Source organism: Mus musculus, chromosome 10, assembly GCF_000001635.26.
Source record: "Mus musculus strain C57BL/6J chromosome 10, GRCm38.p6 C57BL/6J".
Classification (NCBI taxonomy): domain Eukaryota; kingdom Metazoa; phylum Chordata; class Mammalia; order Rodentia; family Muridae; genus Mus; species Mus musculus.
The window spans coordinates 53,581,346-53,609,233 of NC_000076.6; the positions used below are offsets into that span (position 1 = coordinate 53,581,346).

Here is a 27,888-nt window from a genome sequence, read left to right on the forward strand (position 1 = left end):
GGGTCTGAGCAGTCAGACTTCCCATGTCCCGCCTTGCCCAGCAGCCAAGCCCTGGGCTGGACGCATTTAACCCAAAGGCGCCTGTAATCCCAGCTTTGGAAGGCAGGCACAGGTAGATTTCTTTTGAGTTAGAAGCCAGCCTGGTCTACATAGGGCAGTGATTCTCAACCTGTGGGCTAAGACCCCTTTGGGGGTCACATATCATATATCCTGTTTATCATATATTTACATTACAATTCTTAACAGTAGCAAAAATTTTCAGTTATGGAGTAGCAACAAAATAAAGTTATGGTTGGTTAACAAGTATTAATGGGCTACAGCATTAAGAAAGTTGAGAACCACATTGATGTACAGAGTTCCAGGATAGCCAGACCTACAAAGACAGACCCTGTCTTAAGAATGAAAGAAAGAAAAAAAGAAAGAAAGAAAGAAAGAAAGAAAGAAAGAAAGAAAGAAAGAAAGAAGAAAAGAAGGAAGGGAAAATCAATGCAAAATTAGTATAGGTCAGAGGAAGAGAACAGAAAGCCCATATAAATAATCTATTGATTTTTCATAAAGTATCAAAGATAATACAATGAAACAAAGAATAGTCTTTTCAATAAGTGGTGTTGGAACAACTGAACATCTGCATGTAAAACAAGTAATCTAAGTATCTAGGTATAGACCTTACAGCTTTTAAAAAAAGATATATTCATATATAATGTATATATGAGTACACTGTAGCTGTACTGATGGTTGTGAGCTATCATGTGGTTGCTGGGAATTTGAATTCAGAACTTCTGCTTGCTCTGGTCGATCCCACTCGCTCTGGCCTAAAGATTTACTTATTATTATATTTAAGCACACTGTAGCTGTCTTCAGATGCTCCAGAAGAGGGCATTGAGTCTCATTATGGAAGGTTGTGAGCCACCATGTGGTTGCTGGGACTTGAACTCAGGACCTTCAGAAGAGCAGTTGGTGCTCTTAACCACTGAGCCATCTCTCCAGCTCAACCTTATAGTATTTACAAAGACTAACTCAAAATGTATAGATTTAAATATAAAACATGAAACCATAAAACTAGGATACAGTAATATGTGAATCTTAAGATTTAAAATTATAGGGCTGGTGTGAAGGCATATACCTTAAATCTCAGCACTTGGGAGGCAGAAGTAAGCAGATCTCTTGAGTTCAAGGTTTGTGGTTTATATAAAAAGTTCCTGGGTAGCCAGGACTATATAGTGAGGTATGTACAAAATAAAACAACAAAAAGAACTAGATAAAATACCTGGATATATACCTCATTAATAAAGATACACAGATTGACAAATAAGATATTCAATATAGCAAATAATTAGACAAATATGAATTTATGAGATAGCATTATAATCCAATTAAGTGGTTGAAATACAAAGTCACTTGATACAAAGTGATAACTCCAAATTATGCCAAAACAGCAGCAACTCATTGTGGATGGAACTGGAGAAAATTGTTGCAACTACATTGGAAGACAATGTGGAGGCAGCTTATAAAAACAAACTCTTACCATGCAAACCAGCAATGTCAGATGCTGGTATTTACCTTAAGGATGCAAAAACCTATATTCATGAAAATTTGGCTTACAGTTGCTTATAGAAGAGGTATTTAGAATTGCTGGGAATTGGAAGCATCAATCTGTCCTTCAGAAGGCAAATGGTAAACAATGTATCAGGCAACAGAATAGCACCGTTGCTTGAGGGTCAAGCAATGAAAAGACACGGAGGGGATTGAACTGCATCCTGCTAGGTAAAGAAGATGAAAACGAGTACAAACTGTATGACTCTAGCTGTATCAGATTCTTGAAGAACTCTGGAGAGACTAAAAAGATCAGTGGTTGTCAAATGGTAGAGAGCGGGAGGAATAAATAGGCAGAGCACAGAGGAAGCGGGGAGTAAAGCTATTTGGTGTAAGGCTGTACCGGCAGAAACCTACATATGTTAAAACCTATAGAACATAAACAAGAATGAACTGTAGTAACAACAATGGGCTTAAAAGATCAAGATGTGCAATGTGGGTTAGAACATGGATGCTGATAGGAAGAACATATGTGCATATGCATAGGAAGGTGCCTGGAAATAGTTAGATTGGTACTGTATTTTTTGTTCAATCCTGTTGAATTCCTAATACCACTCTAAAAAAAAAAGAGGAAAATTGTGACTGTAAAGATTTTGTAAATATGACATGGAAAGAAAAATGATAAGCTGAGCTTCATCAAAATAAAGTCAGTAGTTAGGAGCACTGGCTACTCTTTCAGAAGATCCAGGTTTGATTCTCAGCACCTACGTGGCAGGTCACCATTATCCCTACCTCTAGTTCCAAGGGTTATGATGGTCTCGTCTGGCCTTCATAGGCACCAGGCATATGTGTATTGCACAGACACACATGAAACCACCAAAAGACAAATATAAAATTAGAAAAAAAAATCAAATTAAGAGTACGTGTTCTTCCAAAGACAATGTTGAGAAAAAGTGAATGACCCTGACTTCTCAATGGAGACTCTTACAAGCCAGAGGGCCTGGACAGATGTGCTGCAGACTCTAAGAGACCAGATATGTCAGCCCACAGTACTGTACCCAGCAAAAATTTCAATCACTACAGATGAAGAAAATAAGATATTCCATGACATAAAGCCACTGTTAAACAATATTTATCTGCCAGGCCAGACCTACAGACCGTGTTAGAAAAAAACTTTCCAACCTAAGGAGGTTAAACTATGACCATGAAAATGCAGAAATAGTTAATCTCAACAGCAAAGTCAAAAGAAGGAACACACACACACACACACACACACACACACACACACACACACACACACCAGTATTACCACCAACAAGAAGATTAAAAAAAAAGATCAACAATTATTTGGTCATTGATATCTCTAAATATTAATGGTCTCAGTCCCTAATAAAAAGTCACAGAATAATAGAATGAAAGCAAAAACAGGACTCATCCTTCTTTGCTGCATCCAAAAACACACATCACCATCAAGGATAAATATCACCTCAGGGTAAAGAATTGGATACTCCAAGCAAACGGACCTAGGAAGCCAGCTAGTGTAGTCACTGTAATAGCTACCAAGATAGACTTCAACCAAAACAAAATACAAGAGATTGGGAAGGCCACTATATAGTCACCAAAGGAAAAATCCACCAAAATGACATTTCAATTCTTAACCTCTATGCCCTAATCACAATGGCACCCATATTTATAAAAGGAACATGATTACAGCTTAAATCATACACCGAGAGTGGGAAATTTCACTACCCCCACTCTCACCAATGAACAGGTCATCTAGACAGAAAGTAAACAGAGAAATAAATGCTAGAGTTAATAGATGTTATAAACCAAATGGACCTAACATATTTTTAGAACACTTCACCCAAACATAAAAGAATATACCTTCTTCCCTGCACCTCATGGGACTTGCTCCCAAACTGGCCACATCCTCAGACATAAAGCAAGTCTCAAAAAGATAAAAGAAAACAGAAATAATCCCCTGTGTTCTGTCAGCCAGAAACAACAGTAAGCCTATGAACTCATGGAAACTCTCTCCTGAATGAAAAGTTTGTTAAGACAGAAATAAAGAAATTAAAGACTTTCTAAGATTGAATGAAAATAGTTACACAACATACCCAACCTATGGGACACGGTGAAAGCTGTGCTACAATGAATGAAAGTTCATAGCACTAAGTACCTGGAGACATCTCATACTCAAAACAGCACATCAGAAAGCTCTAGAACAAAAGGTTTGTGTCTACAAACAAACTGAAAGAAAAAACCCCCAACATGATCATCTCATTAGATGCAGAAAAGGCCTGTGATAAAAATCCAACACCCCTTCATGATAGAAGTCCTGGAGAGATTAGGGATAGAGGGACATTCCTAAACAAACAAAGGCAGTTTGTAGCAAGCCCATAGTCAGCATCAAATTAACTGGAGAGAAACTCAAAGCAATTCCACTAAAATCAGGGGCAATACAAGATTGTCTACTCTCTCAGTACCTACTTAACAGTATATTTGAAGTTTTAGCTAGAGTAATAAGACAACTGAAGGATATCAGGGAGATACAAACTGGAAAGAAAAAAGTCAATGTATCTTTATTTTCAGATGATATTATAGCATATATAAGTGACTGCCCCTTCCCTCAAACCCACTGGGAAACCCTACAGCTGATACACACTTGCATCAAAGTAGTTGGATAGAAAATTGACTCACAAAACTCAGTAACCATTTAATATACAAATGAAAAGCAACTGAGGAAGAAATCAAATAGTCTCAAATAATATAAAATATATTCAAGCAACTCTAAATCAAGCAAGTGAAAGGACTGAATGATTAAAAACTTCAAGTCTTTGGAGAAAGAAATTGAAGAGATATCAGAAGGTGTTAAGATCTTCCATCTCATAGATCAGTAAGATTAATAATGAAAATGGCCATTCTACCAAAAGCAATTTACAAACTCAGTCCAATCCTCATGAAAACTCCAACACAATTCTTCTGAGAAATTGAAACATAATACTCAACTTAATATGGAAATCATACACAAAAATAGGATAGCTAAAACAATCCTGAATAAGAAAAGGACGGCTGGAGGTGTCATCATCCCAGATTTCACGTTGTGTAGGCTGCTGCTTTGCTTGAATGGTGGTGTCCTTTGATATGCAGAAGCATTTTAGTTTTACAAGGCTACACATATTGTTGATACTAACGCCTGTGCTATTGGTTGAACACAAAGCTATGGTACTAAACACAGCATGGGATTGCCATTAAAATAGACACATTGATCAATGGTATACAATTGAAAATCCAGACATAATTCTACACCTGATTCTTACAAAGGAGCCAAAAATATACATTGTAAAAAAGACAGCATTTTCAAGAAACTGGCCAAACTGAATAGCTGCATGTGGAAGAATGTAAATAGATTGTTATCTACCACTTGCACAAGATTTAAGTACAAATGGATCAAGGACCTTGAATCAAAAGTGGGGAATAGGTTTGAACTACTTGGAACAGACAAATCACCAATAGCACAGGCATTAGTATCAACAAAATGTGTGGCCTTGTAAAACTAAATGTTCTGTATATCAAAGGATACTACCATTCAAGCAAAGCAGCAGCCTACACAATGTGGAAAAAAAAACCCTATCAATTATAGAAGGCCTATATCTAGACCTTATACATATGTAGAACATATAAAGAACCAAAAAATCCTGAGCTTTAAGAAAATAAATAACTCAATAAAAATTTGGCGAAGAACTAAATAGTTTTCTCAAAAGAGAAACCACAAATGGCTGACTGAGAAACACTTTTTAAAATGTTCAATAACCTTAGCCATCAAGAAAATGCAAATTAAAACCATCCTGAGATCTCACCTTATACCAGTCAGAATAGCCAAGATCAACTAACAAATTACAGCTCTGGCTGGCAAGGAGTTTTAGAAAGGGGACATTGCTGGAGCATGTGCAAACTGGCATAGACACTATGGAAATCAGGCTGGCAGTTCCTCAGGAAGATGGGACTAAATCTACCTAAAGATCTAGTTATACCAATGCTGGCCATATACCAAAAGGACTGTACATCCTATTACATCTTCAACGCTGATTGCTGCTCTGTTCATAAAAGCTACAAGTTGGAAATTGCTTAGATGTCCATCAATAGATGAAAGAATAATGTGGTGCATTTATATAATTGAATATTATTCCACTGTTAAGAAACATGAAATTATAATATATGCAGGTAAAAGATGAATGAGGTAATCCATATCCAAAAGGACACATACTGCATCTTTTCTATTATATCTGGATGTTAGCTTTTAAGCTTTAGATATATGTGTGTCAATCCAAATAACCAGGGGTTAGGTAGTTATATTACAGGGTCATGGGGGAAGTGGGGGGTCTATGAAAGGAAAAGAGGTGTGTTATAAAGGGATAAAGGAGAAATGATAGTAGGAGAATTAAATGGGGGAGAAGAATGGGAGGGTAGAGTAAAGGACGCTACTGGAGTGGAGAAATAGTCATCAGTATCAGCCAGGTACAAATCCCGTGATCCGCCTGCATGATATCCTAGTCCAGTATTGGTCCAAGTATTATGGAAGTACCCAACTTATTTTTGATTGGATTTAAGGGCCACTCTGTGAGATGGCACCCATATCTGACCCTCTAGGTCCTGGGTGCCAAGGGGAAACCTACTACTACTACTCTGCTAAAGGGACATAGTAAGATGACTCTTAAGGACATCTTGCTGTACCATAGATCCATGCATCACTCAACCCCCATCACAGAAGCTTCTTGCGGAAGACGATAATTAGCAACAGACCCACAACTTGACAACATGTGAAGAGTGAGGCTTTGGACCCTCTATCCTAAATGTGGAGTGTGTGTTAAGCTTCTCCTGTCAAGGTTCCGGGATCTATGTGGAAAAGGAGGCAGAAAGTGCGTAGGAGCCAGAAGTGGTAGATGACTTCAAGGAAGCAGTCCTTGATTGAATGAACGAAACATCAGGAATGGTACATATATAAACCCACAGAGACCATGACAGCACATAGAAGACCTACACAGGTTTAAACCACACAAAATTCCAGCACCGGAAGGGGGTTCTTTTCTTCAGTGTATTTCGTGTTCCATTTTGGTCCTTTTGTTTGGTTTTATTGGGTTTGTTTTGCTTTGTTTTTGAGGGAGAGTCAATGAAGTTGTGTGGGTAGGGAAGCAAGGAGGATCTATGTGGAGCCGCATGTGTGAACACTGCTGGCGCAGATGAAAAGCAGGGGCACTAGGTTACATCTCATCTTTGCCTATGCTCAACGAGCCCGCACACCGCCCACACACCGCTCTGGGAGCTGGAACGCAGCCTAAGATTGGGGGGGGGGGGGGAGCAGCCTGTGAGAAACACATAGCCAGGGGCTGTGGATCCCAATATCCTAGACACCCAGACACCACTGGGAATTGCAAGGAGTTGGGAATACTGGTGATGAGCCCAGGGCTGGTTGCCTGGGGGTGTGTGTGTCTGGCTTAGCTCAGGGTGAGTACTAGGAACTTGGAGGGGCCTTCTGCAGGAGACTTAGGTAGAGAGCAAGCGCAGCTCAGTAAGGAAGGCTTCCCTCCATGGTGGTTGCTTGTCCAAACTATTTATTCATCTTTTAAAATGGATGCATACAACTTACTCAGGGTGGGCCAGAGATTAAACACCTTTTGCAGGAAGGACTGTCTGGGAAGGGAAGCTGATTGGCCAAAGCCTTGGGGCCCATCTAGATACATCATTAGCATAGAGAACTCTGGGCTACTTGCTACAGGACCAGTTGCCCTGGTTCTCGTAGTGGGGTGTAGTGGTCACATGTTCTAGGACAGGAACCAGGTCGGGAGCAGATTCAAACGCCTACCATTCTCAGTTATGAGAATCGCTGGGGTTTCTTAATCTGCTCGACCTTTTCTGTTTGATGACACGTTTCCACTTCCCCATAGATCTAGAAGGAGTTGGGTGAGATGAAAAAAAAATATGAGCTAAATATGCTATATTAAAACATTTCAAATTAATTAAAGAAGAGAAAGAGTAGCCATTCTTATATTATTCACATTAAGAAAATACTTCCATTATTACAGCCCCCAAAAGCAGAAATGAATCCAACAAGACAAAATAGAACTTAAGACTTTAAAGTCTACAAAGTACTGCTGAAAAAAATGTAAAGTGATTAGATGATTCAAATCCCCAAATTTGCTGACTAGAAGACAACATTGTTACAACGTAATACCCTCAAAGTGGGGCTGGAGAAATGGGGGGAGGGGTTAGAGTACACCCAGCTTTTTTAAAAGGAAGGGTCCGAGTTTACCTCCCCGAAACCACATCAGTCAGCTTACAACCACCTGTAACAGTTCAGTTCCAGCAACCTTGACACCTCTGGGCTCTCTGGGTGTCTCTTCCCAGATGCACAAAACCACACAGACAAACACACACAATTAAAAAAATTTAAAACCTAAAAAATAAGTACAGGTTCAATTTCATCTTTATCTCCATTCAAAGTGGCTTCTGTGCGGCACTGACAAAATATCCTTAAGACCCACAGGAAAACTTAAGGACCCCAGGGAGTCAAGCTGAAAACTAGAGAACAAATGGAAAGACTTCCATTCCTCACTTCAAAACTGCAAGGTAAAGGAACCGGACGACCACGTGACAACAGGTCAGCAGTAGAACCGTCCAGAAAGAAACCAAAACATTGACAGCAAATTTACTTTTTATAAAAATTCTAAACTAACGCAGCTGGAGAGGTACGACAATGTTTATGAGTGCTTGCTGGTTTTCCAGAGAATCTGAGTTTGGTTCCCACCACCACCATCAAGCGTCTAATGAATTCCAGTTGCCGAGGACCCGGAACCCTCTTCTGCCCTCCATGTGCACACGCATGGCACATACTCACACGGACACAGAAATAAAATCTAAAAGAAAAAATATCTAAGCCAAGTGACTAGGGAAATGTTTTTAATAGATGCACTTGAATACTGGACACCCCCTTGCAAAAAATGATTTTGGATTTCATGCTTCGCATAGCATACAAAAATAATTCAAAGTGAAATCAAAGACATAATTGTAAAGTGCTAAAACTACATACAAGTGAAGGGACTCTAGCCAGCCTAAGCTTGGCAAACATAACCCCAGCAGTCCTTGCCTTTCTCCCTCTGACTTGCTAAAAAGCAAGCAAGCAAAAAACCCTGCTAAATTACAGTCCTAAACTAGCCACCAGGGCCTATCTTACCTTTGGCCACTTCCTCTTCCAAAGACAGACTACCAAGGCCCAGCTATCAAAGTCTTGCAATCAAAGGCCCCTTTGGTTCACCTAATTAACCTGCCTAATTAAAATCAAACACCTCAACCTAACATGGGATTTGCCTGTTATAAATCACCAATGCCCTCTCCTCTCTATCCAGAGGCAGTCCCTCAGGCCAAATATTCCTTCCTGCCTCTCCCCTCTTCCTTTTCTCTTCTGCCTTGTCCTCTACTTCCTGTCATTTTTTTCTTATCCCCCTGCCCTTTGTCCCTGTGGGGTAAATAAATATTTGTGCTGAGATATTGGTCTTGGGGTGCCCTGAGCCACCACCATTTCTAACAAGAAGTAGGGAAAAAAAAAAAAAACATTGTAAATCTTTGATCTTGGAATGGTAATAATTTTGAGAAATTACAAGCACAAGCCAAAACAAAAACCTAAAGCAGATAAAACAGTTAATACACACACACACACACACACACACAGGTTTATTCTGGAAAAGACACCACCAAAAATACCAACTCACAGAAATTTAAATCCATGTATTGAAAAGACTTGACTTCAATGATGGAAAGAGCACAACTCCAAACTAAAAAGAAAATGAGCCAACTGAAAATGGGAAAAGATCTGAAAATAGCCTCCTCAGAAGATATAGAAATGTCCAACATGTAAATGAAACATAACAACAGCTTTAGCTACTGAGGAAATGCAAAGCAAAATCTCAATGAAATATACTTTATAGATCACATGGCTACAGTCAAAACTATATTTTACACCTTTTATTATGTTATTAGTGGTCTACAAGCACATATGCCTGTGCACCAGGCATGTGCCTGATGCCCATAGAGACCCTAGGAGGGTTTTGTTGCATCACTTGGGACTGGAGTTCTAGAGGGCTGTGAACTGCCGTGGGTGGGGCTGGGAACTGAACTTAAGCCCTCTAATAGAGCAGTTAGTACTTGTAACTGCTAAGCCATGTCTCCAGACTCCTCAAGAACACATAATAACAAGTGTAGAGGTAATGAGAATTTGGAACACTTGTGTCTAATAGAAATGGTAAAAGGTGCAGATATTTTTGTAAACAATCTGGTGGCTCCTCAAAGGGAGTTACTTACCATTTGTGTCCAGGTTTATCCCTAAGCACAAATGTAGAGAAATGAAAACAGCCATATGCAAAAGTTCTGCACACAAATATTCCTAGCAGTAGTATACATAATAGACAAAGGTGGAAGCAACTCACACGTCATCAACTGACAGGGAAGGACATGAGTTCGATCCAGAAAGTACAAAGTTATTGGGTAACAAAAACAAATTAAGTGTTAATAAGTGCTATACTGTGGATGAAAATATCAAAGACATGTTTGAAAGATGCTGTTCAGGAAAGACAAATCTACAGATGCAACACTGGGAGTGGTAGTTAAAGAGTAGAAAGATATATATTCACATATTCTACATCCACATATACGTGTATTTATATTTTATTTACAAGACAGAGCTTACATGTTGCTTTCGTCAGCCTGGAACTCTCTATGTAGATCAGGCTGGCATTACGTTCATTCCTGCCTTAGTCTTCTGGTGCTGGGATGACAGGTGTAAGCTATCATGGCAGGCCTCAAAGTACCTTCATGAGATGATGAAAATACTCTAAAGTTGTGGTGATGATTGCATGATCCTGAATATCCTTAGTAAGCTATTAAGTTAGATACCTTAAATGTGAGAATATGCTATGAGTTAAGCTGTTTTTTTTAAAAAAAATACTATATAATTGTACGTAAGGATGCTTGGACAACATCTACCAATTAATTACCTGTCAGCTCATTTGTGAAACTGGTCCCCTTCATATCCTTCCTAGTTTCTGTCTCTAAAAGGCCCCAGCCTTACAAAGCCTACTTGCTTAGACCATGCCAAATCTGACTCCATTTAATGTCATTTGTCTCTATAGCAACCAACTAGAAAAAGCTGCTTTGTTTAGCAATGACTTTGTACAAGCAGTGGTCTAGCCTAGAGATGTTTTAAAGATCTGAGTTCTGTATTCATCACTTCGCTCCCCACCTCCTACTAACAGGTAAAGAGGAAAACCTCTGATGAATGGGAGAGGCAAAGAAATGTAAAAACGAAAGAAGACATGTTGCAAGGAAGACTGAGCTAAAGAGGTTAGAAGGACCTGCTTTCAAAGGAGGAGGAACGCTTAAGAAATCAGAACTAGGAAACACAGAATAATTTTTAGACATTTCCATGAATGTACTGGTTAAAACACTTCAATAACAATAAGACATTTCAACATTCACATAACTATGCTGGGTCAGCAAGCAGAATTGTAGTGATCTGACGGGCATTTCTCAGTAGTTCAGCTACACATAGGTATTAGATATATAGCTGGCATCTTTAACAAAATTTTAATGGACTGGTAGATTGGAATGGACATCAAAACTGTAAAGCATTCATTAATGCTATGGAGCACACGATGAGGAAAATGTACACTGTAACACATGGAAGCCTTAGGGAATCTAAAGGTCTGGCCAGTGGGCTCACTGGGCAAAGGGCTGGCCAGGCAAGCCTGACCACCTAAAAGTGGTCTCCAGGACCCAGGCTGGACAGGGAGAGGAGCCCTTTCTGGTTGTCCTCTTACACGTGCTGAATTTTATGTATACACACACACTTAAAAAATATAATTACCTTTAAGTGAAACTCATGAAAAGACAGGGGATGGGCTTTTTAATTTGGCATCAGTTCTAAAATATCTAAGGATTCAGGGTAGGATGAGCGGCTCTATCCTTCCCCCACTTTCAGGGCTGTCTGTCTGTCTGAAAGGCCTCCATGGGGAGATTCTGGCTTTGCTCTGGCTGGATCAAGCCCCATCTCTGGCACCGCCTTGGCCATCCACGTTCACAGTTTTGTTCTTTAGGGATTCATTAATGAAGTCATTAACACAGTGCTGGCTGGCCTATGCTTATCCCCCAAGGAAATTTTATGTCTCTAGTTTTCTATACATAAGGAATACTTTATATGTTACCTGCTATGGTGAAGACAGAGTTGTAACTATGACAACAGTGAATGTAACCAGTTCCTAAGTAGCAGCCCTCAGTTGCTATGCTGGGTGGTAATGCCTTACCCTTCTAACCATTCTAGTGTATTGTGTTGCTATTTAAACGTTCTTTACAAAGAGTAAAGACAATTTCTTTTGCTCATTTTAATGTCGCTGGTTAAAATGGAGCTTAAATCCTTCTCTTTCAGTTGTACTTTTGATCATATAAGCTACCTTTGCTACTGGGCCACAAGCTCTTTATACACTTTATCTATTTTATCTTTATGTTAGCACTCAGCACAGAGATTTAACATAATAGATGCTTTCTGTATATATGCAACAAATTAAAATCACTAAGATTTCAGTTAGAAATATCTGGAAAAATCACTCCAGCAAATCTGCACATTTGACAGTTTTATAGGGAAAATAATGTTTAAAACAAGTCACCAAGTTTTGATGTTCTGTTAGTGTAAAAAAGGGGGGGACTTTATGCTAATAAAGATCACAGTTCAGTGTGCCTGGCTTGGGATGTAACTTGCCTACCTAATATGTGAGAACCTGGATTCAATTCTTAACACTGCAAAACAAAAACAAACAGAAAACAGCAAAAGCAACACCAGCAAACAGAAAAGCAACACTTTTGCCCAGTTTTGTTTCTAAAGACGGGAGTAATAATACAAATGACCTTCCTAGACAACACAGTGACTGTGTAAAATAATATGAGAAAAGTGCAACAGGAGCAAGCTTAGGGGTCTGGGAATGGCTCAGAGGGAGAAGGCCCCCCCCCTCTCTCTCTCTCTCTCTCTCTCTCTCAGCCAGCCTGGGTTCCACCCCCAGCACCCACAAACAGGAGGAAGAAGGCCTACTACACCAGAGCATCCTCTGACCTCCATTCCATGCTGTGGACTTTGTAAAAGTTACTCCACTGTTTCTATGTTACCTTTTGTGGCAGGCAGGACTGAGACTCCATTTCACTCCCAGCTCCCGGGAAATTTTCCCCAGCCCATTTAAATTCTACTGAATTTAACTTGTGTTTTCATTGGTCTCTGTGAAACCTCAATTTAAGTAAATGTTTCAGTCCTAGAAGCCCACTGCAGAGGATTTTCGGATCCATGGAAACACACTGCTTGTCTACTCCAATAACAACCAACATAGATGACTGTCAGCAGATTCTTGCACTGGAGAATGGCTGTGCATAGCATCCCCCATCCTCACAGCATCCTCCCCACTGCATCTCATGGCTCATAAGGCACGTGATAACTCAGGAATATGAGGATAAAACATGCTTAAATACTCAACAACTTTAATTTGCTATGAGAGAAAAAACATACTTTGTGTGTTTTCTAGAGCTAACAAAATATCATTGACAAGTTTAAATAGAAATTTATTCCCTCACCATACTGGACCCTAGACCTTACAGGGCTGCTAGCTTTGCCTTGTTTCCTCAGAGCCAGTCCCTTGGCTTGTGAATGGCCTTCTTGTCCTTTCCTTGAGATGATAAAGCTTCAATATATGAATTTGATGTGAACACAATTTAGCCTGTAACAACAGCCCTTGGCAGTTCATTCATGGTTTTCATTTTTAAAAATCTAACAAATCAAATTCAGGTAGTACCCAAAGTAGAAAGTAGTGATTTGAGGTCTCTGATCCTTCTGTGGAGCCTCTCCGTTTTGACCCATTAGTTATAGTATGGTTTTCTGCTGGGGAGTCACCTAGACATTGTTCTGACTGAGTCAGCGTGGTATACATCATCGTTCCTAAAGCTGTCAGTTTACTTAGAAACATGGTACAGTGCTTCTAAGGGGTTTTTGGGGAGGAAGGGGTAGGTTTCCAAAAATATTGTTCATGGTGAAAAAATTATTGGACCAAGTTTTTTCTTAAAATTTTTTGATGAGCAGTAATAACATAGAGGGGCAAGATGAGAGTGCTGGAGATAGCGCTTGGAAAATGGGAAGATCCCTCCTCCAAATACTGTTATATACGGCACTTAAAAAAAAAAAACAAGAGACAAAAAACAAACAAACAAGCAATCCCTGATACATACATGCTTGTGTGTGTGTGTGTGTGTGTATGTACATCCACTAGAAATGAGTCTTCTATAGTTTATAACACACTTCTGGTCTAACAGCAAGAAGCATGTAAAAAGCACATAAGAGCACATTGATAAGTCAGTTGGAATCTCCAGGGTGCCTGCCATAACTGCATATTACAACCTCACTGCTTCCTTTATCTTGGCTAACATCATGTAAAACTAGGGTTAATAAGAGCTACGTGTATTATTTACCAGCCATGGTCATCTTGCCTACTACCACAGTGTGACTTTTACTCTGATGCACAAAAACAATGGTGACTGAACTGATGGACACCGATTGCCCAGCGTACTGACAATAAAAGTGGCTCTCTCCCCACTTTAATCTCCTTAAACATGGAAGGCCCTGCTTCATGATAACTAAAGGTCTTCGGACAAGGACAGATCATCCACAGCAATCCAGTTGAGTCTCAACCTGTCCAAGGAAGATTAATTAAATTCTGCACACTAGCAGAAACTTCACTTGCAGATTAATACTAAGACATAATTTTCACTCCGGATTTTATTGAATAGTTTAGTAGTTTCATTTATAAGGAAAAAGAAAAGAACCCAATGGTTTATGAGTAACACCTCCACAGTAAAAAGAATCAGTTCACATTCACAAAGGTGTTAGGTTTCCGTTTCCTGTTTCCTAGTCTACCCACAGTGGCTAAGTACCATAAACAAGCAACTTTTCCTCCAGTCAGCCTTGAAATGGTCTCACAGGCGTCACAGGCATGGAAGGTCTCCTCAGAATTGGTGTGCTGCACTTTTTCACTTATGAATGTTTGTTATAAATGCCTTGAAGAGCAAATGGCATGTTATCTGTGCTTTCTCCTTTCTCATATTCCACCAAAAATACATTTGTTGTCCTTTGGCCTTCAGACACTTCCATTTTCTCGACTTTTGACTTCTTTCTCTGTGCCCCCCCAACAACAGAAGCCTCGCTGTAACTGATCACGTTTTCCCCCTTTTATTTCTTTTTTTTTGTTTTGTTTTACATCTTTTCAGTTATTAAATGGGAAGAAATCCAACATGCAGCTGAAGATCGCATATTTTTTTTCTAGCCTGCGTGTGTGTGTGTAAAATCACCCCGCCCTCATTTTGTATCTATTTCACCGCACTGTCGTGGCCAAGAACTTGAATTCCAAAATGGCTTGCTCCTTTCGAGCTGACATGGGCTATAAAAATGCAATTTATTCCCACTGCAACCAGCCCTTCTCCCTATTCTCTACCATTACGATTGCGAGAAGCACAGACAGCTAGTTGGGCCTGACAAGGGCTGCAAAGCACACCTTATCTGCTAAATCCAGCAGAGCCAGCAAAGCCGCCGGCACTGGTGGGGGAAGCGTTAAAGGCTGGAAGAAAACCCGAAAAACCCCAAGGCCCATGCTGCGCACACACACGGGGCCGCCTCGCGCCCTCCTGCTTCCACCGCCGGCCCCGCCCACCCCACGGGTCCCGCCCCCTCCGTCCCGCCGCGGCCACGCCCGACGTGTGGCGCGGCCCCGCCGGGCGGGGGCGGGGCCTGCGTCGCCCCTCCCCCGCCGCCGGCGGCCTCCGCGCGGGCCTCCCAGCCCCTATTCCACTCACTTTGTTCTGCGCCTTTGTCCTGGTCCGCACCAGCAGGTGGAGCCGCAGTGAAAGTTTCCCGTCCGTTCTGCGAGCGGGAGCCCATCTTGCTCGCCGCCGCGGCCCTCGCTGGAGGAGGAGGGTCAGAGCTCGGGGGCAGCCAATCGCGGGCAACGCTGCTAGTTATCAGGGCAGAATGGGCTGTAGTTTAGTGAAATAGGAAAGCTGCAAAACACCGTGGAGTGCCGCCGTGTAAATAAAAAGGAAAAAAAAGTTTCTCAAGTCGCAGCTGCACGACGTCGGGCCGCGCCGCGCCGGGGCGGGGGTCTGCGCTCTCGGAGCGGCCGCGCGCGGGACTCGGTGGTGCCGCCAGCCCCGGCCCCATTGTTTGTGTTTTCTTCAAAATATGGCAAAGGTTCAGGTGAACAATGTAGTGGTGCTGGATAACCCGTCGCCTTTCTACAACCCGTTCCAGTTCGAGATCACCTTCGAGTGCATCGAGGACCTGTCTGAAGGTGAGCGAGTGGCGCCGGGCTGTCAGTTGCGGCGGCGGACGTTAAAGTTTCCCGGCCCGGCCTCGCGCGGGGTGGGCCGCGGCCGGCGGCCGGCGGGAGGGCGGCCATGCGAGGGAAACTTGAAGTTGAGGGACGCCGGCCGCGCCGCAACTTGCGAGCAACTTGCCGGGCGGAGGGAGCCATGTTGTCAGCTTTGTCTGCGGCGGGCGGCGCTCGGCGGCCCCCGGCTCGCGCGGCGCTGGCGGGGGGTCGTGCGGCCTCGGCGGCCCCAGGGCCCCACGGCCCGGTGGGGAGCAAGCTGGGCCGGTGGGAAGCGGAGCCATCTTACCCGGCGGCACGACGCCTGCTCCGGACCGCCGGGGGCGAGCGGGCCCGCGCCTTCCCGCCCGAGCCCCGCCGAGGCTGTCCTCGCGCCGCTCTCCGGCTCCCTCCACCAACCAGCGCGGAAGGCGGGCGCTGGGCTCGGCCCCTCGGCGCCTGGCTCCCGGGGGGCGGCCGTGCTCTCCGCGGGCGCCCGGGATGCTGTGCGCCGCCTCTCCCCGGGGACAGAGACCTCTCGGAGAGAAATGGTGAGGGGCTGGGAAGTTCCATGGCACCCTAGAGCAGAAGCAGGGTGCTTAACCAATTCCAGGCACTTCTCTGGCGTTTAGAAAGTCTGAAAGACTTTCTCCAGAACGTGTGAAGAAGAAGCAATTAAAATAACTCCACGTCCAAGCAGATGGAGAAAATGCAAACGTTAGCTGGGAGATAGAAGGCAAAATCCTTTCTGAAGTACATTTTACGGTTTAAAAAATGCGAAATAGTGAGGTAATACAGAACTTAGAAAGCTAAAATATGGCTTCTTAACGCTTTTCTTAGATTTTATTAAAATCAATGCTTCATTTTCAACATTTGAAACAAAAAGTTTAACTTCATTGGTGTTAAATTTTAGTTAACTAGGAGGACATCTTGGGACTTGAAAGTATTTCGACAAAATGCCTTGTATTATCCTAATCATGACGAAAAGAATTTCTCTTTTAATTTAAAAGTTTATAATCTCTTCAATGTACTTCATGTAGAATGTTAACTTTAATTATAAAAACCATTGCAATAAACCTTTAAAAATTGTAAAAAGGAAGTCACAGCCCCTTCTCTTCACTCCTTTGGCTAACCATCACTTAAAACGTACCCTGCTGTTTTTAATACGTATGTAAATTATAACGTGCATACATTTAGTGAGTGGGACATATTTTGAAGATTGACTAAACATTAAAATATAGTAGTCTCTGAATAGACTGTGATGATTAATGTAAGTGTAAGGGTGTTTTCCATTTGAAATGTAACAGCATTTCCACATCAGACCTATTTCCAACCCCAACACTGATTTTAATTTTCTTTTTCAAACTGCCAATTTATATACAAATGATCAAATATAAAGTAAGATCATGGCTGAGTCCATCCTAACTCAGTGCAGTGTTCGAGGCATTAGAAGTTCTTTACACTACAGGTGTTTCTCATATGATGGCTTCCATTTTAGGTCCACATTGTATGAGGAAGATAGGCTCTAGGATATTGTTACAGAGTCATTACACTGGATAGTTCGAAACCAGCCACCCACAGAAACCAAACAGGGTTCCATGTTAAACAGGGATCCTTTCACAACAGTGTTATTACTCAAGTCAAGAATATGCCTTCCTCTAGTACAATTCAAAACCAGCGCACCATTATTTTAAGGTATTTTAAGCTGAGTCATTCCAAAGCTGCAGAGGAACCCTTGACAAAGGTGCCATTCCTGTCTACTCCATCTAGAGGCTCTGTGGAGCAAGGAGATGGGCGTTGATTTACCCTGCAGAAGCTCGTTTCTAGGGCCCATACTTTTGTTGTACTGTGACTTGTTAAGTTACTGATCAACGTAGAAATTCCTCTACAGGTAATTTTGAGTTTATGATTTGTGTCTACCTCCAACGTACCAATTAGCCTCCTTATTGTCAGGAATCCACTTGGTAGAAGGAGAGAACTGACTCCAACCAGTTGTCCTCTGACCTCCACATCAGTACCCATATATACAGAAACACACTTAAACATTTTTAAAGAGACTTTAAGTAGGGGCTTTATTATGCTTGATCACTAAGCCTATACGTTTAATTGGCCCTCCTTCAGTTTCTAAGGCTTAATACTTGCAGTGCATCAAAATTGACCCTGTGGCTTTATACTTTGAAAGTTCAGGCCTGTTCTGATTGCAAAGACTGTATATTTTCTACTAGACCACAGATTTTCCCAACAATGTAATTAACTTAAAATTTCCTTGGTAGTATCCCTTCCACCACATATGGAGATATTTTCTGGCTGGGATTACCATGAGTAAATGGAAAAGTTAACTTTTAAAATAAATGGATAATTTTCAGATTGAAACTCTTGTAGAGCCACAGCCCTTCACCATAACTCATAGAATACAGAGGCATAGAAAAGAGAAACCGGCTTCTAAACACATTGATAAATAAGCATGGCATCGCACTCAGACTCAACCTGTGCCCGTCCCTTGTTCTTAGTAAGGCTGGATTAACCCACTCTCCATTACCTGTCCTTATCCACTCTCTTCTATACTCTTGAAACCTATTACTTGAAAGCTAGAAAGAGCAAGGCTTAAAAGCCATGATTTTTGAGTAGCAGCAACCCATCTTTAACTGAATTTTAGATTACTTACCTTCGCCCAGTCTCAGCTTTCTTGTTTTTATTAGTGTGCACACACAAACACAAAATATATATGTGCTTGAATAATTCTAACTGTATGATAAAATGTTTACTTTAGATAAGTCAGTAGCTTTCATATACCCTCTCCTTAGCTGTGTCTTCATTTGGCTTTTGGGTCACTTCCTTCATTGGGTGCTAGCTTTCTAAACGACTTTAATGATTCATCCTCTTCCTGGCTTGCCTTCCAACTTTAGTGTTGAGGAAGGCTCATTTCACTCCTTGGTTCCATTCCTATCCTTGTCATTATGGTTTATTGCCAAAGTTCAATTTTTAAAAATTTGACCTTTTTGTGTTTATAATTAAACACCTAATAGGCATCTTAGACACGTATAAAACTAACTCCTGATTATTTTGTTCTTTACACAGACCCTCTCCCCCCAAAGTGGCTACTGCTGCTTCTATTTCCAAACTTTATCTAGGATGTGAATGCTTTACACCAGCCCTATGGCCACCATAACTCACTCACACCATCATGCTTTCTGTACTGAATAGTTGAAACAATCTCTTGTTCTCCTGCCCTCATACAGCTTACACAAGCACAGTAAGTAAAATTATCCTTAAAGATAAAAGGAGGATTCCTGTACTTCTCTGCTCAAAACCTTCAGGGCAGTGTTTCTCAACTTGTGGGTTATGACTCCCAGAAGACTACACATCTGAAAAACACAGATGTTTATGTTACAGTTCATTTGCTACATAACAATAGCAAAATTGTAGTTATGAAGTAGAAACAAAATAACTCTATGGTTGGATAGTCACCACACCTTGAGGAACTTTTACAGGGTCACAGCTGGGGCTGTAGCTTGGTGATTAAAGTGGGTGCCTAGAATGTGTGAAAGTTCTGGGTTTGATGCCCAGCACAACAACAAAATGGTGCTGCTGAGTGTTAAGCCAGAATCCTTAATGGTGGTCATCAGGCCTGGTATGATGTGAGTGTGTTGCTCCCCACCCCAGCCTCAGGATTGGGTAGCTTCTCTCTGTTCCAAAATCCCAGCTTCTTGGCTTATTCTTGAACACACCAAGCAGGTTTTTTACATTTGTGGCTGTTTTTGCTGGTCTTTCTAGTCAGAAAATATTATAGTTTCTTCCTAGATCCAACAGCAAATAAGTGACCTGATGAGATCCCAGGTGTAGAACCCTGAATCTGAAATGTACTGAAAGCTGAAAATACAAATAGCCTTAGTCTATGATGGAGCCAGGACATAATAGTAACTACTGGCTTTTAAAACATTACAAATAAACAGGGAAGTTGCAATTTAACAAGTTTGATTTTACACGTATAGTATAAGGAGTGCCGGTACTCTTACAGATCTAGGAGATACCTACACAGCTACACAGGAAGGATTTGTGCACGTTCTCCAGAGTGAACTAGAGATTCAGCCCCTTGGGAGTGCTTAGTATAGTCTTTCTATAACGAAGCTAAGCATAGATCACACTATAGGAGATTGTCTGTCATCGTCTTCCTATGTTTAAAGAGCAGATTCCTACATTCCTTCAAAGAGCAATGGTTTTAATCTTCTCAGTTCTCCATAGAGTTTTCTAAAAGGGTACTTAATGAAATCTAGGTTGAATTACAAGGCAAGTCTTAGGTTGTGCTTGAGTGTATCATGTCCTTGCCTGTTTGCTATGTAAGTACTCTGCTATAAGAAGAGGTATAGGAGCTTGGTTTCCTCTAGTTTTAAGAATGTATGGCAGAAAGGAATACCAGGCAGGAAGAGCACCACTGTGTCTGGTTGGGATCCAGTTGGCATGGTGTTTAATACAGTGGTAAGTACACAGTTAGTCTGTTAGTTAGTAAGAGTGGTCAGGTAACAGATTGACACATTTATGTCAGGAGATGAGCTGAAACTTCTGAACCACAAGGAAGGTTTGCTAATGATTTTTCCACTTTAGATTCTGGGATGATTTCTGTTTCATAGAGCAGCTTTTTTACAGGGGTGAAGTTAAAAATGGAGCTCAAAAAGAGGCTGGGGGATTGCATAGTCCGTGAGCCTGGGCGATGGGATTATCGCTCCCAGTGTTCTTTCCTAAAGGAGGTCTCTGAGAACTTCGCTTTATGAGTACCTATAGCAAACATTTAATGTTTCCCCAATTTTTGTTCATGTTTTACTTGTGAGGAACACTCCAGGGACCAGTGCTTTATGAAACATTTGGAGAAGTTATTGGGATGAAATATGAATTCTGGTGAGAAATATATAAGTAATATTTCTATATCTCTCTGGTAAGAAGCCATTTAGCAGTTAAGTGGTCAACAAAAGGGACTTTATTATGTTAATATATAATTGCTGCTATGAAATAATGATTTTCGTTCTTTTACCCTAGACTTGGAGTGGAAAATAATCTATGTGGGCTCTGCAGAAAGTGAAGAATACGATCAAGTTTTAGACTCTGTTTTAGTGGGTCCCGTTCCTGCAGGAAGGCATATGTTTGTGTTTCAGGTAAGATTAATCTTCAGATAAATATGACAAGGATGTTTCTAATAGACTAAACTACCTCAGAGCCCTACCCTTTCTGTGTTAACTAATTGCTTTATCTATTCTCACTTTTAGTCTGCTGTCATTTCAGGCAGTGTCTATCATAAAGGATTTATATTTACGATTATATGCAGGGATATTGAGTTTACTTTCAGGAACTAGACAGACTACAAGTATACTGTGCATACAAGGTTGGGTTTGTCCTATGGACTGTCTCTCAAGATGAAAGCATCCCCAAACATGTATTCAAATGCTGGTCAGTAACATGCATGCATCTGCTGATATGATAGCAACAACCTCACTTTAGTATAGTAACTGCAACATTAGCAGATAGAGACATGTGACTTGAGCCATTGGAATGACGGTCTAATACTTCATCAAAGCTTCTTATCTAGGTTTTTATAGAGGACCACTGTGACAAATCCATTACCCTGTTAGAACTTGTGAGTTGAAATACTCATAGTATAAATTATGTTCTCAGATACCTCTGACAGTGTTTAGGTCTGTGCCCAAGCTTTAGACATTATCTTCTGTCAAAGAGTGTTATTTCTCCTGCTTTATTAAGTTGCTATATAAAACTAGTGACTTTTTTCAATTATCCATGCTTCTTAAGGGAGATATTTATAATACTGCAGGGAGTAATGAGCTAGCTTTTAAAGAACCATTAATCTTTGTTAGAGGTATTTCTGCTTAACCAAATCTCACTGCAGGCATAATCCAGGAGAAAAATCTACTTCTTCCTGTGCTTGGCCTCTCTTACTCCCTTCACACCCAGGACAATTTCAATGCATAGTTTCTTTGAAATAATCCCATTAGAATGGGTGAAGATTTGCTTAAGAGAACATTGTTAGAGATGCTGCCTTTTAAATACAGAACTGAATCTGGGCCTGAGTGTTTTCTAGCAGGAAACCCCAAATTATTTAGTATATATAAACAAATGGCTAAGAAAGGCTCAGCTATAGTAATTTAAAGGCTTCAATACTTTAATTAAAAGTGCCATCAAACTGAGTTGTGTGTGTGCGTAACCTTGTGAAAGCCGTAGCAACACAGACTGCCTAAGGAAGTCCCGCAGTCTCAGGCAGCCTGATGCCTCTGCTCACTAAGATCCAGGACCCCACTAATGACCTACCGCATATGAGTATTATGAGGAATAAGGCAATCAGCAAATTACTGACAAAACTAGCTATATCTATAATTAATTAAACTATTAATTTATTCTCATTATGTAAAGAGCCAGGATTCCCTTGCACCCAAAATCCTGGGGACTACATACTGCACTGGTAATTCATGATGTAGTAAAAGAAGGTCAGCTTAATGTGTAGCCATATATAGACACTTTGTATTGCTGTAAAATGTTGTACATCATGGTTTTAAAGTGAGCCTTTTTGACTTGCAATGCTGTGAGGTAAATATCATAGAAGTATGCAGCTTTTTGTTGCTATCAGTGTAAATGTTACCAAAAAGAACAGAGAAAGCACTGTGATTTAGGTCATGTGTTAGACTGTGAAGTTTTCAAAGTCTGACAGTTACTAACAAAATGAAACTAAGGCAGTTTTTGTTTTGTGTTATGAGCAAAGTGTCTTATTTTTCTGGTCTGCCATTTTGCGTAGTATAATCAAATATGACTGACTGCCTTAGGAATGGGTCTAAGACTAGCAGAGATGTCCAGACACCTGCCCAGTACTGATTGGATTGGGTCAACAAAAGTAATCCCCATCACTTTTCCAGCCTTAATAACCTGAGAGCTATGCACGTTTCTTCACCCAAATTTGCTCAATTAAATCCTTTGGCAAACAACATTTTTAACATAGATGAACTTCCTACTAGTTCACTGGGTGGTAGCAACTGAACTCCTCCATCCTCACCCATTTCTGGGTATATGAGTGTCCCTGAAAGTCACCCTGCGATGTTGATTTGTAGGACATACTGTATATACTACAGCAGGGTCTATGTCCCCACACTTGGTCCACAGGGATCATATACCCTCATCAGGACAGGAAGTGAGTAATGAGAAATTTCTAAAATAATAAATTCTTATAGCTGCATTTAGATTAAGACATAGATTAGGAAATTTGTGTCAAATGACAAACACATAAAAAGGGAAACTGCTACCTTGTGAATCAGAAAGGACTTTGTTTGGAAAGTCGGTTTGATGAAGATGTCAAGACATTGAAGCACAGAGACTTGAAAGATTTCCAGCTCATCTTACAGAACTTATGCTTCACACACACACACACACACACACACACACGAGAATTACAAAGCTGTAACGAGCCTAAGGAACTAAAAAGCATCTAAGGTTTAAAACCTGCCAAAGGGCTAGAAATGGATGATGTTTAGATGGCAGCGATATAAACAGCAGGCTGGAAACCGAGAGGAGTAAGAAATGGAAGTTAGCAGCGTTCTGCTTAACAGATGAAGGAACACCCAACCTTTAGACATGAGATGTTGAGAGTGACAAGGGAAGAGAATAAGAAAAGCTGAAGGTGACTGATAGTCTTGGTTGATTTTTATGGCTTTTAGTGTCAGCTATGTGCTATATATACAATAAACATGTCTTAAAAGTTTCCAAGCTAAAAGCATTTACTGAAGTGTTCATATGCAAAGGATATGATGCTAGAATTTATTTTGTTTGCTATGCAGAGTTATGCTTCAGGTTGTACTTGCATGCCTCAGTCATCACTGTCTGTCTGTCTGTCTCAGAAGTCTTGCTGATGAGGACTGTGGACACAACCCTAGCCTTTTCTGGCATTTTTAATGTCTTCTAGTTTTGTTGTTTCACTTTCTTAATTCCTTTAGGTTCATTATGATTTAAACCATGGTCCTTGGTGTAATCTACTGAAACAGTCTTTTGACTGCACTGAATATCCACAATGTATATGGCTCAAATACAATAGGATTTTCATTTTTTTTTCAAACTTTGCTGTAGAGTTTTTCAGATCCATTGTCATTTGTATTCACTGTTTATTTATATGTACTTCTTAGTTGCTGGTGCTGGGATTGAACTGAGCTACGTTGCTGACCTCTGCTGTCAGTTTAGAGGGGTTACTACTGAAGAACTTACGTGTCTTGGATAGAAGAGGGAACTAATAGAATAAACACTTACTAGAATAGACTATGAAACTTAATTTGGTACATAGTAATTTGGGACTGAAAATTAGGACTGTAAAAGGTTAGGATCACTACAATGATTGACTTGGTTATAAAGAATGGAATTTATAATGAATAGTATGTAATTAATCACATACAGTAAAGCCAGAGTTCTTTCTTTCTTTAGCTATAATTATACCTGCAAGTAACCAGTACTACTACAGAGAGACATTTTCTAGGTATAAACTATTTTCTAGGTATAAACCAAATCCCACCAAAGTTCATTTGTTGGGTGGGTGTGGTGGTGTCCACTTGTAACTCTAGCACCCAGGAGGCAGAACAGAGTGAATCTGAGGCCAGCCAAGGCTAGAGCAGAACTCTGCCTCTAAAAGCCAGAAATAAATTGTAAAAACATTCTCCCCACTAATATGGTTTCAAGTAGTGCTAAGGTAATTAGTGCTCATTTGCTGCTATAGCTGCACTAACAGCCATTTTGTGTTTCTTTCTGAATTACTCTAGGCTGATGCACCGAATGCAGGACTCATCCCAGATGCAGATGCAGTGGGGGTAACAGTTGTTCTGATTACTTGCACCTACCGAGGTCAAGAATTTATTAGAGTTGGCTACTATGTAAATAATGAATACACTGAAACAGAATTAAGGGAAAACCCACCAGTAAAACCAGACTTTTCTAAGGTAATGTTTTTACTCTTCTCTTTTAATTACTTGTACTATCCCGTTTTTAGGGGTTGCTGTTTCATAGTATATCATGAACGTGGCCTTAAAGCAGATCTGAAGTTTTGTAGCACTTTAACAAACTAATCATTGTACCATTTGCATTGATGGCTCCCACCCTGTCTCCCCAGGAGTTGCTGTTAGGTGGGTACCTTGAGTCTGATGGTTTAGTAAAATGGAAGGGCTTCCTGCAAAAGCAGCCCTTTGTTTCTCTATATCGTTAGGGATTTCATTTCAACCAAGGACATGTGAGGTATTAACGTTTGTAGTGACCTGATTAAAAATAGTTTTGCCTATGACTCTTCCCCAAATCATGGGCAAGATTAGACTGGTTGTGTTTATTTCTTTGACAGATTTTGAGGCTGTTGAGGCTCAAGCTGTCTTTGAACTGTGGCATACTTCCTCCCTCAGATGTCCACAGGATTACAGTTGCCACCATGTCCAGCTTGTGGTTATTTTCATTAATATTTAGGATGACTATATAGTTACCCTGCTATTCTTAAAGGTTAAACTAAAGTTCTTAAGTATTTCTGATAATAACAAGTTAAATTCTGAGACATTAAAATCTGATTCAATAGTCTTATAAAAACACTTCTTAAAAACCTTTAGATTTTCCACTGGGAATGGTTAAGAGGTTTAGTTACTGGTGACTAACTAAAGTACTCTATCTGCTAGGCCTTACCATAGACTAGAGTTAGTTCTCCTTTCTGCAGGTGAGGGTGGGATGCTTTTCATAGTCTGAAGATCTGTTGATCCAGGATTACTCTTTGTAGAACCTTTGTATGGCAGTAAAAGAGACTAGAACATATTACTGTTTCGGAAACTGAGATTTAATATATTACTGCTAAGATCCCAATAATTAGGGGTTTTGTTTGGGGAAAATTGTTCATTTGAAGTCTGGTTATTGTATTTTATTTCTTAGTGCTTAGCATTGAACCTAGGGACTTTTCCAGAGTATGGCCAAGGCAGTGAGCGATATTCCCAACCTGAAAATACACCAGGCTAAAGACACACTTATTTAACTACCTCTAACAGGGATACGAAAGGACCTTTCCCTCCCGTATGTATTCTTTAGGTAGCAGAAGTATAAGAGCAGGTACTTTGTTGGGGGGTGAAATATGTTCCCCACCCCTCACTTCCCTTTACCTTGTTTCTGAAGGCTAATAGTTCTTTAGCCCTTTGCTATTGTGGTCCTTACTTATTAGTTATGTGTAAGTGCTTCACTTGTTGATGCCTTTGCATATGAATTTAGTCTTCTAGAAAGATAAAGAGAACCACCCAGTTTGCACAGGGTAATCTAACTCCCTTAGTGCTTACCACTTAAATGTTTCTCTTTCTAGCTTCAAAGGAATATTTTGGCATCTAATCCCAGAGTCACAAGATTCCACATTAACTGGGAAGATAATACAGAAAAACTGGAAGATGCAGAGAGCAGTAACCCAAATCTACAGTCCCTTCTTTCAACAGATGCATTACCGTCAGCGTCAAAGGGATGGTCCACGTCAGAAAACTCACTCAATGTTATGTTAGAATCCCACATGGACTGCATGTGACCACGTGCCATCCCATTAGTACAGATTAAGCTATTAAAAACAGAACTATTTCCCTGAAGTTCCGTAAGTACATAGTCAACGTGAAATGTGAAGAATTTGTTTAAAAACATCCTGTAGAAAGTTTATAAGAAAAACCAGTATTTGAGCAAATTGTGGATTATAAATACAACTATTTTTAAGTACTTTTTTCTCTAATGTGTTATTTTATTTGTTCATGAAACTAATCTGATTAAAGCATATATATTATTTTCTTCTCTTTTATATGTAATTAAAGCACTTATATCAAATTATTAGACCAGGTTGTAAAGGTGTTGTTTTAGCCTCTTGGACAATAAGATTTACTAGCTTTTAAAAAAACAAAGTTTACTTCAACTAAAATGATTTATTCCTGTGAAGATAGTGTCCTTTTAATTTGAGGAGAAAACTTCCATTCTGTAGTAAAAAAGATCACATTAAAATGGGATTTGAAGTCAATTATATGCCACCAGGGTTTTTCTAGGCCACCCCAGTGCATCTTACCACAACTTGTGTTACACCAGACTTCTAGTTTTTATATAACAAATGCAGCTGCCTTTGAAGTCCCTCTGACTATGGTGTATGCTTCCTTACATCTAAAACTGGGAAACCACGACCATAAATCATTGTCCAGAGATTTCAACATGGCAAGAGCAAATACAAGTTCTCTAAAGTGTAAGATTACATTAAAATGGTTCAGATCTGCTCTTTCTTTCAGTTTACAGAAATGCCGAACTTACAAGGGTAATTTAGAAAGGCCTGGTTAGCTTTATTCTGGCTAGCTACTTTACGAAGCATGTCTTACCATTTGCAGTTGTATTACCCCATATCCTCTGGCTCTCATTAACGTGTAAGATCAGGGTATTTTCTGTAGTTGACATAATCTACATAACTTTTCCAGACTTCTTTTTTTCTTTCTGAAGAGCAGTTTTAGAAAGGATAAATGGGCCAAAAGTGTATTTTCTTTAATGAGAAGTAAATACTTCCTCAAAGTTCTGATCCATTACATTTACAGTACAGTATTTTCATTTGATTATGGTGATGATGCACAGGAGAGCCATGGGATGCAGGTTATGCGGTGCCTTCACATCTAAGCTTTTATACTGCACTTTTCAAAACAGTCTGAGGAAAAGGAAAGGGCATTTGTCTAAACAGACTCTTTTAAGTTGTATATATTTCTTGCTATTTTAAAAGGTAAATTTGTGCAACCAAGTCTTGTTAAATGTTAAACTTTGAAATTTAAGACTCCAGGTTATTACAGTATTGACCATTACCCAGTTCATAGATTTTAAAAATAAAACCTGACTACTAAAACGATTTGAAAAAAAAAAAATCTCATTT

At 40.3% G+C, this 27,888-nt stretch overlaps 2 protein-coding genes across 6 annotated transcripts in view; one reads left to right on the forward strand and one right to left on the reverse strand.

The window, feature by feature from the left end:
* Window positions 1–27,888, reverse strand: part of Mcm9 (minichromosome maintenance 9 homologous recombination repair factor) — a 93,692-nt gene that overhangs the window by 45,031 nt on the left and 20,773 nt on the right. Inside the window, exon 1 of one of the 5 annotated variants that reach the window (XM_017314098.2) lies at window positions 15,460–19,330. The exons of 2 other annotated variants lie outside the window; for them this stretch is intronic. In XM_017314098.2, coding sequence (XP_017169587.1) covers window positions 15,460–15,544 — 85 coding nt within the window. In that variant the 5' untranslated portion in view covers window positions 15,545–19,330. Of the gene's footprint in view, window positions 1–15,459; window positions 19,337–25,787; window positions 27,670–27,888 lie in introns of those variants that run through there. 2 more of the 5 variants (XM_006512857.4, XM_006512856.4) reach the window with 2 other exon arrangements.
* On the forward strand, window positions 15,616–27,880 carry Asf1a (anti-silencing function 1A histone chaperone). Its single transcript, NM_025541.3, has 4 exons — window positions 15,616–15,953; window positions 21,003–21,118; window positions 24,764–24,940; window positions 26,320–27,880. Exons 1-4 carry the CDS (start codon window positions 15,845–15,847, stop codon window positions 26,530–26,532), a joined length of 615 nt encoding a protein of 204 aa, NP_079817.1. The 5' UTR covers window positions 15,616–15,844; the 3' UTR covers window positions 26,533–27,880.